This window comes from Schistocerca nitens, chromosome 5 (assembly GCF_023898315.1).
Source record: "Schistocerca nitens isolate TAMUIC-IGC-003100 chromosome 5, iqSchNite1.1, whole genome shotgun sequence".
Taxonomy (NCBI): Eukaryota; Metazoa; Arthropoda; class Insecta; order Orthoptera; family Acrididae; genus Schistocerca; species Schistocerca nitens.
This window is the reverse complement of record NC_064618.1, coordinates 702,135,645-702,150,041: the sequence shown is the minus strand read 5'-3', so window position 1 is coordinate 702,150,041 and position 14,397 is coordinate 702,135,645. Positions and strand designations below refer to the sequence as shown.

Below are 14,397 nucleotides of genomic sequence, written 5' to 3'. Positions count from 1 at the left end.
CTTTATATGATTATTCCATTTTAAATCACTCCTAATGCGTACTCCCAGATAATTTATGGAATCAACTGCTTCCAGTTGCTGACCTGCTATATTGTAGCTAAATGATAGGGGATCTATCTTTCTATGTATTCGCAGCACATTACACTTGTCTACGTTGAGATTCAATTGCCATTCCCTGCACTATGCGTCAACTCGTTGCAGATCCTCCTGCATTTCAGTAGAATTTCCCATTGTTGCAGCCTCTCGATATACTACAGAATCATCCGCAAAAAGCCTCAGTGAACTTTCGATGTTGTCCACAAGGTCATTTATGTATATTGTGAATAGCAACGGTCCTACGACACTCCCCGGCGGGACACCTGAAATCACTCTTGCTTTGGAAGACTTCTCTCCATTGATAATGACATGCTGCGTTCTTTTAGCTAGGAACTCTTCAATCCAATCACGCAATTGGTTTGATAGTCCCATTAAACGACTGGGGGGGGAACTGTATCGAACGCCTCGCCGAACTCAAGAAACAAGGCATCTACCTGGGAACCCGTGTCAATGGCCCTCTGAGTCTCGTGGACGAATAGCGTGAGCTGAGTTTGATACGATCGTCTTTTTCTAAACCCATGCTGATTCCTAGAGAGTAGATTTACAGTCTTCAGAAAAGTCATTACACTCGAACATAGGTGTTTCAAAATTCTACAACTGATCGACGTTAGAGATATACTGTAAGCTATAGGCATGATTTTTTATTTCTTGGGAGTAATAAAACAACTTAAAGCTTCCGATAGGTTTCTCTTTATTCGTCATATAACACAGGGCATTTACAGGTCTTGAGAAAGAAGCTGATGGTCCTCAGGAAGCAGGCAGCTTTGCCCGCCGTATGCTCTGCCCCTAGACGTGGTAGTACTCTGCGTTGAGTTTGCGGAAGGCGCGTCGATAGTTGGTACGCCTGCGGCCCAGTGCGACGGTGTGCGGCAGTGGGCGGTAGGTGTGCAGGGGAGCCGACGGCGAGGGCGACCCCGGGACCGGCAGGGCTACAGCCGGCTGCAGGCGCTCCTGCGTCTCCACCAGCTCCGGGCCGAACACGGCGGGAGACGCCAGGTCGTCCACCTCCGAGTAGTAGTGCTTGCCCGCTGCAAAAGCCAACACAGCTGTGTCTCCAAAAGTACAGGACGGGGGGGGGAGGTAAGATAGAGTGAGGGAAGAGGAGGAGATGGACGAAGAAAGGGGGCGTAGGAAGAGAGGGACACTGGGAGGGAGGAGATGGGCAGAGAGAGCGTGAGGAGGAGGTGGATGGAGACTGACAGAAGAAGGCAAGGAAGAGATGGACAAAGAAAGGGAAGAAGAAGAGTGGAGAGGGAGGGGAAGGGTTGGATTGGGGTCGGGTTGTTTGAGGGAGGAGACCAGGCAGCGAGGTCATCGGTCTCATCGGATTAGGAAGGAAGTCGGCCGTGCCCTTTCAGAGGAACCATCCTGGCATTTGCCTGGAGCGATTTAGGGAAATCACGGAAAACCAAAATCAGGATGGCCGGACGTGGGATTGAACCGTCGTCCTCCCAAATGCGAGTCCAGTGTGCTAACCACTGCGGTCCCAAAAGTACACCAGTGCTATTTCTGCATTTAAATGTACATACACAGGGCGAATCACCTAAAACTTGAAGCGCAAATACTGCGAAAATGGAAAGTGCTATTGATGTGCTGTTTTCATCGGACGGATTGGTTCTCAAAGGCTCGTATTGTTAGCCCATAAAACGTATCCTAATAGTACCTAGGTATTGTTACAGTATTTTTGTATTTTTTGACGAACATACACTTCTTAAATAGGACAGCGGCACTAACAAACTAAAAGTAGTGTAAATTAGAATGTCTGTGTTGTTTGTTAAGGATTCTAGTGCGGGTGGTTCACGAGTTATTGTATTTTGAAGATTTTCTACGCCGACCCTTGTTTGTACCAGTCAACCTGCGTAGTTGGTAGGTACGATCTTGTTATGTTTGCTTAAGTGTGCTTTTGTGCTGCCTGAGTGCATCGCGACTTGCTACTTTGTTGGTGTGTGACAGTTCAAGCAATACGTGGTGAGGTGGACGATAGGCAGTACGAAAGCAGCAAAAGCCGACATGTTTATGGCGTGGGAGAGTGTAGGAATAATGCCGTTCGTTCTTGTACGGTGTTTGCGGCAAGATGTCCCAGAAGACGTCAACCACATCGGCAATTATTTATCAGTCTCTTCAGCCAGTTACGTGAAAGTGGTAGTGTAACACCTAGATAATGTAAGAGAAGGAACAAGTGAGAACAGAAGAGGGGGAAATTAATGTTCTAACCGCTGTTGATCCTCGCGTTTACTCCTGCGCAATCGGACGAGCAGGTGGAATGATTCAGGCCAGGCTCCTAGGCATTCTCCATCGACATACGTTCCTTACCTATCACATCTTTCTCCGTCAAGAGCTGTATGGAATCGACTATGAGAATCCCGTTAACTTCTGTACATGGGCATGAAGACAGGATACTCCAGATGTACCATGTATCTAGTTCATTGGTAAAGACACGTTTACCAATCATGGCCAGGGACACCTCCGAAACATGCGCTTTTGGTTTTTCCACAATCTTCGTTGGCTTCGTCAGGTGGAACGTCAGCACCCAAGGGGTGCAAACGAGTGGTGTGGGATAGTGAACCATCAGCTCACAGGCCCGTTTTTCGTAGACGGAATACTGAACGTGCACAAGTATCGCAGCTTCCCTAAAGACCATCTCCCACGGATGCTAGAAGAAGTTCCTCTCCAGACTAGAAGCAACCTGCGGTAGCAACATGATGGCTGTCCAGCCCATAGTCGACGAAGTGCTACAGCATGCCTTCATAAATTGTTTCTAAATCACTGGTTTGGGAGCAGGGGTCCTTTACCTTGGCCGGCCAGTTCCCCGGGTTCGACGCCTGCAGACATTTTACTACGGAGAAAGCTGAAAGATATTGTCTACAAGAACATACCAACATACACCCGATGATACGCAACGACGTATTACTACAGCCCACTCGGACATCTCCGCTGAAATGCTAGCACGTATGCAGCAGTCGTTCCACACCAGACGAAGCGTGTGTAGCTGCTAATGGTGGTCATTTTGAACACAACTTGTGATGGTCTGTTGTCATGTTACTGGGGATCCATAGAATTAGTATGTGCACTTCACTTGTTCTTTAGTGTATGCTACCACAGGTACTGCAAAATTGTCGGTGTGAGAACTTTTCACTATACGATATCTCGTAAACGATTCGCATTAGCATCCTGCAACAAACACCGCTGACATTCTAATTTCCCCTACTGTAGTATGTTAATGTCAATATGCGTTGTTCCACTTAAAAAATGGTATGCCTCGGACATGCATGTGTGTGATGTCCTTAGGTTAGTTATGTTTAAGTAGTTCTAAGTCTAGGGGACTGATGATCTCAGATGTTAAGTCCCATAGTGCTTACAAGGGAACCTCCCCATCGAAGCCCCCTCAGATTTAGTTATAAATTGACACGGTGGATAGGCCTTGAAAAACTGAACACAGATCAATCGAGAAAACAGGAAGAAGTTGTGTGGAACTATGAAAAAATAAGCAAAATATACAAACTGAGTAGTCCATGTGTGAGATAGGCAACATGAAGGACAGTAATAGCTGCTGAGCGCCGTGGTCTCGTGGTTAGAGTGAGAAACTGCGGAACAGAAAGTCCTTGGTTCGAGTCCTCCCTAAAGTGAAAATTTTACTTTTTTTATTTTCGCAAAGTAACGATCTGTCCGTTCATTCATTGACGTCTCTGTTCACTGTAATAAGTTTAGTGTCTGTGTTTTGCGACCGCACCGCAAAACCGTGCGATTAGTAGACGAAAGGACGTGCCTCTCCCATAGGAACCGAAAACATTTGATCGCAAGGTCATAGGTCAACCGATCCCTCCACAGAAAAACACGTCTGATATATTCTTTACGATACTGGTGACGGCATGTGCGTCACATGACAGGAATATGTTGTCGACCCACCTAACTTGCACACTTGGCGAATGGGTAAAAAGATTCTTCTACCTTGCCCGATTTAGGTTTTCTTGTGGATGTGATAATCACTCCCAAAAAAGTGATGAAAACATAGGAGTTTGTCACATAAACTTCATCAAATGAATGCAACAGTTTCACAGTCGTACCGTTTTCCCTGTGCTCTGTCAAAACATATGTTTTTTACGTTTTCAAATGTTTCCGTGCGTAGACCGTCAAATCCTGTATATATCCAAGCAAATCTGAACATGTCCTGGAATTTTGGAGAGCGAGGTTGATTATGTGTGAGTGCCTGAACTTTGATAATTATCTGAAAATAAAAAATTAAACTTTTCACTCGAGAGAAGATTTGAACCAAGGACCTGTCATTCCGCAGCTACTCACGCTAACCATGGGACCACGGCGCTCGTAAGCTTACACGTTCCTTGATGTTGCCTACCTTGCGCATGCACTACTGAGTTTGTATATTTTGCTTATTTTTTTCATAGTTCCAGACAACTTCTTCCTGTTTTCTCGATTGATCTGTGTTCAGTTTTTCAAGGCCTATCCCTGTGCCAACTTATAACTAAATCTGAGGGGGGTGAGATGGGGAGGTTCCCTTGTTAGAGTCATTTGAACTATTTGAAAACTTTCAAAGAATTATTACTGTCTGTTCATTGGCTAACAACACGAGCCCATGATTACCAATCTATTCTGTGAAACCAGCACATCAATAGCCCTTTCCATTTCTGCAGTATTTGCGATGCGAGTTTTAGGTGTTTCACCCTCTACACAGGGTGATCGGAAACAGTCTGAAAATCTTGTAAGCGTTTTGCACGGCAGGCTGCGCTGAGAAAGATAACTGTTTACAAAAAATGTGATACATTGTGCCGTTTCCCAGTTAATTAGTATTGAAATTAATATTGACGTCAGCCAGTCAGGCCGATGGGCGCACAAATTCAAGCGTAGACCAGGAGAAGGCCGTTCATCAGTAACTACCGACAGCAGAATCTTACAGCACGATGAAGATGGCATTAAATAAAATAACTTCTGGAAACGTAAGACTGTTTCGTGATTTTTGCTTCGCCAAAAATCATATCACTGTCGACGTACACAGACTGACGACTATTCGCGTAGTGACGCATGTAAGACTTACCAGTCTACACTGTGGATAACGGCAGTGCGTATTTTTGGAATGCACTGCGAAATAAACGAAACGGTAGCATAAGTCTTAACCATAAGGAAAGTGTGGGCGGGGGTGATCGAGTTAATCATTCCTAGTTGATGGGAATACATATCAAAACTTCACCTTCATTACACTCGCAGTACACGATGTAGGTTTATGTATCCTGATGATTAAAACCGTTTCATAACAAGTTCCTCATGAAGGTAACTCTCGAGCGACTGTTCAATGCGTCATCAGGAGTCCATCACGGTGGTTGTTAGCCGAGCACACTTTATAGCGTTCAATGTATCTGTAGGTAATTCATTCCCATTACCATAGTATGTGAGTGGCTTTGAAAGTCTAAGTAATATCCCGTGAGTGGGCTGCACAAGCACATAAAATTATGTTGAACTACAGGGACTATTGTTTCATTGCTGACTAATTACAGAACTGTTTTAACATTAAGATAAACGTGATCTTTGTTAAGCCGTATGAATTTCAATTAATTGCAGCATAATTACTAATACTTGCCCATTATAGTTAAGTACAAGTTTATAAAATATTTCTGTCCAACGCCATTTTTGAATATTTATTGTCTGCAGATGACATAATGTACCCTGAAACTGGGCTTTAGGCCTCAAGCTCCTAAAAATAAAGCCCCGAAAGAAAATAGTGAACGAATTACTGTCACAATCCAGGGTTTCTCTGAATTAAAATAGCAAACGACATCTGAAAGTTTGTCGCATGTACACCTGTGATCAAAGGCATCCGGACACGCGGCTGAAAATGACTTACAGGTTCGTGGCGCCCTCCATCGGTAATGCTGGAATTCAGTGTGGTGTCGGCCCATCCTTAGCCTTGACGACAGCTTCCAATCTCGCAGGCATACGTTCAGTCAGGTGCTGGAAGGTTCCTTGGGGAATTGCAGCCCATTCTTCATGGAGTGAGGAGAGGTAGCGATGTCGGTCGGTGAGGCCTGGCACGAAGTCGGCGTTCCAAAACATCCCAAAGGTGAGCTGCAGGATTCTACTCCACACAAATTTTTTCCACTGTTCAATCGTCCAATTTCTACGCTCCTTACACCAAGCGAGACGTCGTTTGACATTTACCGGCGTGATGTGTGACTTACGAGCAGCCGCTCGACCATGAAATCCTAGTTTTCTCCCCTACTGCCTAACTGTCATAGTACGTGCAGTGGATCCTCACGCAGTTTGGAATTCCTGTGTGATGGTCTGGATAGATGTCTGCCTTTGTGCTGTATGTGTCCCTTCCCGTTTCCACTTCACTATAACATCGGAAACAGTGAACCTATGGTTGTTTAGGAGTGTGGAAATCTCGCGCACAGACGTATGTCACAAGTGATACCGAATCACCTGACCACGTTCGAAGTGCTTGGGTTCCGCGGAACGCCCCATTCTGCTCCCTCACGATGTCTAATGACTACTGAGGTCGCTGATATGGAGTACCTGGCAGTAGGTGGCAGCACAAGCACCTAATATGAAAAACGTATGTTTTTGTGTGTGTCCGGATACATTTGATCACATAGTATATACGGGCCCATTATACGTAACCGATAATTTTCGCATTGATGCAACACTGGTTTGTTTGGTCCCCATGTCCTTCTAGCGACTAATGCCAAACACTGGCCGAATCAGAATGTCATGATACATAGATATCTTTCATCGGGACTCACCGCTTACGTTGCTTATGTAACAGTCGGTCTGTGATCCTTTTCTCGTGCACTGGTACCATTCAGAAACTGTGTAAAAAAAAATAAAAGAAGAATTATACACAATGATACATTATTATCACAGTGTTTGATATTTAGAGAAACAATTATCGACCGTGCTCTATTAGCCACATACCTTCTCCAGACTTGGGCACCAGTGGTGAGTTGGTCCACGGGCAAAGCTTCACACGACACACAGTCCTGTCACCCTCATGATCACACTTGTACCAATTCTTCCTGCACGGGGGTTCTGGAAATGAACAATTTTTTGTTGTTAAATATCAGTTTAGAACCGATTTCATCCTTAGCAATTCTTTATGAGAATGACTTACGGCCAATTATCTTTACATGACCTCCCTCACAGTTTATAGTCTACTATGGTCACGTCCCTTGTCCTGTGTTTGTCAACTGTGCAGTAAGAAGTTGAATCAAACAAGCTTACTTCGTTACATAATAAGAGGCCACTAAGGAGGTCATATCTCTGGGATGGAAAATGGCAGGCATTGCAAATTTCATCATGTATGTTTTTATTTAATGATTTCAATATTTTTCTACGCCACTATAAATCTGATATGACTTGCAAATAAGCGTCAGTTTTACATTATTTTTGAATCGGAAACAGATGACGAGTGCTCCTGGAAAGCTTAAAAGTCGGGTAACTAAAAGTTGTCACCCTGGCATAAATTACTTTATTAGCAAACGCGTCACAGTGCCCCAGCAAAGGCAGAATATTAATTAAATAGCCGCTACATAAATTGAGTAGCAGTGCAGCAGGTGGCCTCGACAGAATGTTTCGTAAAAGCTGGAAATGGAGTTACCTGCTGCGGCCTAATGTTTGCAGTCAACGTTCTGTATTTTACATTCACATGAAGTATTCATGAACGACCAATTTTTGTGGCCCTGCGATAAGTAATATTTAATTCATGGTAATTAATTGAAAGCCCATTACTATTTAATGTCGGGATGGGTAAAACTTGAGCCCACAGCAATATAGTGATACTGGACCGATGGTCTTAATTCCTAGAACCGGTCAAATAAATGAGAGTTCGCTATATTTCCGTTCTGGAAACTATGATAATATGGAAGGTTAGAAATAGAAAAACATTTTCACAGATGGCATTGGCAGCATAAAAAATCAGTTAATTTTGGAGAACCAACGTTTGCTTCCCTTTGAATCCTTTTTGTGTATGTTGAGCTCCGACTACCAAGTAAACTTCGCCTACTGCCGTCTTCTCACGGGACGTGAACACGTACGTGGATGAAGAGCTGGTGACGTCACAGCGTGGAATTTCGTGTTCCACTACATTAAGACGAGTGAAATGAAAAATTTGGCATGTAAGATTTTTTCCTCGTAGACAGGAACATGGCTAATGAGCTGCGGCATCGGTTTAACATCACAAGCACAACATAGGAGACGCCATTTTGTATGGAATTAAACTCAGTATCAGGTGTTATTATAGTGCAAGTAGTATGAGTACAAGCTGTTTCAAGGGATCAGCACATTGAGTGCCTATCGCTAACGCGTCGTTTTAGGTACTATTGGTTATAGTGACTTGTCTTATACAGGCTTTGCCGACCGCAGCGCCGTATTCTGTCTGTTTGCATATCTCTGCATCTGAATACGCATGCCTATACCAGTGTATTTGGTGTTTCAGTGTACTATCACATGCTTGTAGGCGAATGAACCTACGAAATGAATCCCTGTCTTGAAACCTATGTGAAGCACTTGCGTCAGAGTGATGGTAGTCAATACAACATCGAGAATGTGGATATTAGGCAAGGGCAAACTGACATTACTCACTATACTGTAACCATATTAAATTTAAAACTGAAAATGGGATGAATATTCAACTGAGTTAACGAATAGCTTCTATTAGTATGTATCTCAGATCGTTGCAGAGCTCTGTATAGTAATCCTCTACCAGCAATTCGCTGTTTAGGCCGTCGGCGAGTTTACAAGCGTCTTTGCTGTTTTCTCCGCTCTTCCTCGGCAATTTGCTAACAGAGTTGGCGCAGCTCTTCTGCGCCCCTCTATTTTCGTGAAGGAAGTGTGGGATCTGCGGCCCAGATGTAGCCGAGAACTGCTACTGGAGATGCGTGAGAAGTAGCTGGTGGTTTCCGGACGTGGTGGCAACCATGACCGATATAACGTCTGGTATACTTCACGTTCAGAAGCATGTCCCGTGCGAGAACGTCGTAATACTAAAGTACGTACTTCCCAATGGAGAAGCGCTGTTCGCAAAGCACAAAGCATTTACTTATATTAGATTAAGGCCTCATCGTAGCAAGTGCAATATCACCAAAGTGGCTACTATTATAGAAGATCTGCGAAATCAAATATCATTCAGTGGTAAGAAGTGCATTATACTCGTAGAATGAATCTTGTTCAGAATCCACAACGTGATCCACAAACTTCCTGGATAGCAAGGGGTAGAGACTCCTACAGTACATGTTGCGCACGCCTCACGGCAACAAATTAAACACAAAGGTTGATATCACTCTCACGCATCCTGAACTAAGGTCTCTCTTCGGTCGTGGAACTCAAACAAATAATGGAAATGCCAACTAGATAACATAATTTGTACTGGCATTCTCAAACGTTTCTGTTTCACCATTGCTTGTTCCACTAATGGTTCTTCAGATTGTTTACTGATGCAAATTCTGTGTAATAAAAACTCACTTTTCTTAAAAAGATTTCCATTTTCCACGAAATGATAGTTATCAAGATCATTCCGCACCCTTTCAAAAATTTCCATTGTCGACACTATGTGCAGCCTAGTTTACGTAATAAATAGTTAAAGTCCATACCCAGCATGCTGTTGGCGAGGACACCAGCACGAAAACTTGCATCCGTAGAGCAAAGCCTCACCGACAGCTTGATGACCCCCTCGTAGATAACGCAGCTGTAGAGGAAACCAAAGTCATCCAGTCCTGGAAAAAAAGAGATTACAAAGTTACCTGACTCCAACGCCATTGGTAATGTCTGTATTACGACGTCAGTAGCTTTGCGTCGACGTGAAAAATCTACAACACTTTTTTTAGCGCTGCTTGAAGTATACGAGTAATTTGAGAACAACTAATGCCTAATCAAACTGTTATGAATGTGTTAAGGTAAAAGCGCATTAGCAGAATTCAGAATAGGTGAATCGTTAGTGAGCCCAACACCTAAAACCCTGTCTTTTTTTTATACCATTGGTTCCAAGTGATTATGAAAATTAACGGCCACGCAAGAATGTATTTATCAATAAAGAAACTGCCAAAGATAAATATTATCAAGGTTATAGTACTGAGAACCAACTGTAGATTTAGTGCTTCAAATAAAAATTGTCCTACTTCTTGTGCACTAGCATATTATGAAAAATTAAATACAATGTTTTAATGAAGTGCTTGATAGGACGTATATGAACCTAGTTTTTAAAGTGTCAGTGGTGTTAATATTTGCGGACATTATGACGTGCAAATAAACGTGTTACAGTTCTTGTTGTGTAATTATACGTATGAGAAAATGTGCTCAGGTATACCAACAAAAATACGCAATAATGAATGAAAATTTGTTGTTTGTTACCTCTCTTGCAATGTACATACGACAGCGAAATTGAGAAATAGGGTCACGCGATGTTGGAAATACGTAAATGTAACGGCTAGTGTATGGAATAGCGAACAATGCCATAACCGAGCGTTAGAGGTAGATAGTAATTTACGGCAACGAAATGGATTCGCAGTGATCAATAAGAGGTTTCGATGTGCTGCATTCGTCAGGAGATAACCTTAATGGAAGTGGCTGGCTCTGAGCACTATGGGACTTAACATCTATGGTCATCAATCCCCTAGAACTTAGAACTACTTAAACCTAACTAACCTAAGGACGTCACACAACATCCAGTCATCACGAGGCAGAGAAAATCCCTGACCCCGCCGGGAATCGAACCCGGGAACCCGGGCGTGGGAAGCGAGAACGCTACCGCACGACCACGAGCTGCGGACCATAATGGAAGTCTGTGAGATTTGAGAAAGCTTGAAATGGACTGAAGTTGCGACACAAAGTCACATAGGAGGCCTCTGGTCATAATGCAGATCGAGAGCACGTCTTGTATCACTGCTCAATAAGTCACTTAAATGAGCAGATCACTTATTCTTCAACAAATTATATTTGACGCATTTCCGAAGCACTTATGGTCACATACTTTGTAGGAAGATCTTTTGTTTGACGTTCTCAAGACAGACCACACCCATTACTTATGAAATGTATTTGCAGCTGCGAATACGAATAACTATAAGCTGTATAATAGAATGATGACAATGAAAGTTTGTGCTGGATCGGGGTTCGAAGCTGGATTTTCCGCTTATCGTGAGCTGTCGCCTTACCATTAGGTTATCCGAGTATACTTCACGGGCAGACCCAAACTTCCGTACGTTTTTAACCATGTATCACATGCTTGTATGTCCGAAGGAACACTGCATCGTACATCTGAACAATACAGTCATTGCGATGTCGTATACAACCGTAACGCGTCAAACATAATTTGCTAAACCGTACGTGTCCGTTTATTTCAACCGAACCATTCAGCAGCGATATAGGAGTGCTCTCGTTTTAGAAGACAGTTAATATCCATCTTTTGATTCAGTTTCCGTGGTAGGAATTGTTAAAAGAGTAAAAGAGGGCAGTACTCCGAGAATTGTGCAAGAGATCATCGACAAGGAAGAAGCCGTCGTTGTAAGCATGTTCACAGAGTATCAATGGATGTATTGTGAAACATAGCGATGCTGGCCACCCTGCTTTGCTGCATTATCTCTCTTGCATTTTGTCATGATCGACATCTGGTTTTGTTATCTATTATTTCGACGCCAATGCTTCGATGCGTCTGAGAAAGGTACTATATTCTGAACAATTCAGTAGCGTTACTTCTACATGTTCTGTTAACACTGTGAAGCAAGTTTGCCATTTTCTGTGTTTCGTAGGCTTTCCCATTAAGTGAAGGAATCGTGGTCTAATTACATAGCCAGTCGAGGTGGAGAAATGGTTCAAATGGCTCTGAGCACTATGGGACTCTACTGCTGAGGTCATCAGTCCCCTAGAACTTAGAACTACTTAAACCTAACTAAGCTAAGGACATCAGAAGCATCCATGCCCGAGGCAGGATTCGAACCTGCGACCGTAGCGAGGTGGAGAAGTTGATCAGGAACTATTAATATGTGAGGATCACTGATGTTTGCACTTAATGATAATTATCATATTGATCTCCAGTGTTTTAGTAATAACATTTTTTTTATTCCTAATTTAATCACAGTCATTCATTTTTGTACAGCTGTAACTGTGTTACTACCTGTCAATAGGATTTATTGGCACAAGAACGACAACTAGTTGGTGAACCCTTCAACATAGAGGCGTTGAATATTGCGTTGTCGCAATAGAAACTCTCCTGCACATGTCTCAGAGAAATAACAGAGGTTTGATGCTTTATACGTGAGAAACCATGCTACCTTACAAGTGGAAGGCGTAATCTTCAGTTTTCACGGTAGTGCATTCACGATATTGTAATATCGTTTTCAGTGGATACCTAGATTGGCGGCCGGAATTAATGACGATGTGAAAGGGTCTATTGTGAATAAGTGGGTCTACTGTGAATGAATGGATGCAAAGTGAAGCATGTCTTAGCTCCATTGTTAGCAGTAATTTAGGCTGATTCCATTCCGCGACTCGAAAAGCAAATATCTGCACCCACTTTCGAAACCTGCAAGTCAAGTAACATCAAGAACGGCAAGTCATTTGTATCTGTGGGAGAGATATTTGGAGTTTCCAGTTTTGATTGTTGGAATAATCTTTAGTGTTTTAAGAATGCAGCATCCACTGCAAAGTGCACAATAAAATGAAGTTATTATAAAAATGTGTTTACTTGTTTTTTTTCTCATCGCTGATTTTGACAAATCAAAAATCCTCTCATCGTCGCTTATAAATTTATACTCAATCTTTTCCTTACCAGGGCACCTCAACGTAAATACTTTGTCTCTTAACTAAGACTATTGAAATTTTGTTCTATCGTCATGGGAACATCCCGCCTAGTGTGAGTTTTACTTAACTATCAGACATACAAGGGAAATTTACTATTCGATCCAGAACTTTGATGAATATCAAACTACTGCTGTTCAATGTAACTACATTTAAAAGAATAAAAATTAACAGGAATGCAGGTGCTTTGAATAATAAAGGCTACCGTTTTCTCAGTTATATTAAATATCTGCAGTTTATCTCCTATTGCTAGGTTAATATTTGCATGATCACACTGTTATCACAGGAAACAATTGTGTATGTGCCTGTCAACAATGATCATGGATTTATACAGATATCATACAGCTAACATGGACTTTAATGAAAGTAGTGGTTAAAAAAGAAAAGCTCCTGCGTTTGAGGTTGGCTAAACAGTTTCTTTTCTTACCTGTGAAGGTGACAAAATTTGTTTCTTGGGTTGCACTACTACAGAAGTCAACATAAGCAGCATGGAAAACACAAAACAATTGCAACTGCTAAGTCTGCTATAAATCAAGGAAATTTACAACTAATAAACAAGTCGTTTAGTACACAACACATAAAAATTGTTAAGACATTCATCTGGAATGTGATACCATGTAGCTACGAAAGTTGGACACCGTTGAAGATTGAAGACGCTTAGAAGGGATGGAAATGTGGGTGCGGAGGTGCCTGGAACGAACCAGTTAGACAGAAGGAAAATGCAGTGAATACGTTTGGAGGGAAATCAATGAGCAAACCAGACTCATAGCAACTTTCGAAAGCAGGAAAACAAAAATGTTTTGGATAATTATTTAGTTTTTAACAGACATGTTGGAAGCGAAAGAGCTGGGGAGGAAAATTAAGGGGCAGTCAAGAAAGAAAATATTTGAGGATCTACTGAAAGTAACAAATTGGTAACATTTTCAGGTTACGGAGAGGACAGCACAAGACAGTGGAGAATGATTGCAGTGATGAAGTTTATCGGTTAAAACATGATTATTTCTGACGCATGCTCCTTAAACACCTTAACACCTTTGCTCCAGAGTACAGATCTTCCATCTGACTCATTCTGTCTCATATGTGACGGCATAAATCAAATTAATCAGATTTTTATTATTTGCTACAAATACCGTTAGCGAGTAAATGGACTAGGAACTGAGTGTGAAAGCTGACAGATCTTTTGGAGAGGCTACCACAGTATCGTTTCTGTCTCTTTTGCTGAATAAAAATTTTGTTTACTTTACCTGCTCCCCCAAAAGAAACTTCAATAAGACAAAAGGGAGTGAAAGAATGAAAAATGAGTCAATATCCAGTTATTCAACTGTACACTTGGGGTATTCTAAGTTCGAAACAAAGCGGACTAAGCTTTGTTGTTGTCGTGATCTTCAGTCCGAGGACTGATTTGATGCAGCTCTCCACGCTACTATATCCTGCGCGAGACTCTTCGTCTGCAAATAACTGCTGCAGCCTACATCCATTTAAACCTGCCTGTGCTTGTGTCTTGGG

At 42.4% G+C, this 14,397-nt stretch overlaps 1 protein-coding gene across 1 annotated transcript in view; it reads right to left on the bottom strand.

The window, feature by feature from the left end:
• Positions 1 to 802: 802 nt before the first annotated feature.
• LOC126260302 (uncharacterized) overlaps positions 803 to 14,397 on the bottom strand; it is a 28,627-nt gene continuing 15,032 nt past the window's right edge. Inside the window, exons 3-6 of the mRNA XM_049957626.1 lie at positions 9,693 to 9,815; positions 7,021 to 7,134; positions 6,849 to 6,914; positions 803 to 1,124 (exon numbers count right to left, since the gene is read on the bottom strand). Of these exons, the coding sequence (XP_049813583.1) occupies positions 883 to 1,124; positions 6,849 to 6,914; positions 7,021 to 7,134; positions 9,693 to 9,815 (545 nt within the window). The 3' untranslated portion in view covers positions 803 to 882. The remainder of the gene's footprint in view (positions 1,125 to 6,848; positions 6,915 to 7,020; positions 7,135 to 9,692; positions 9,816 to 14,397) is intronic.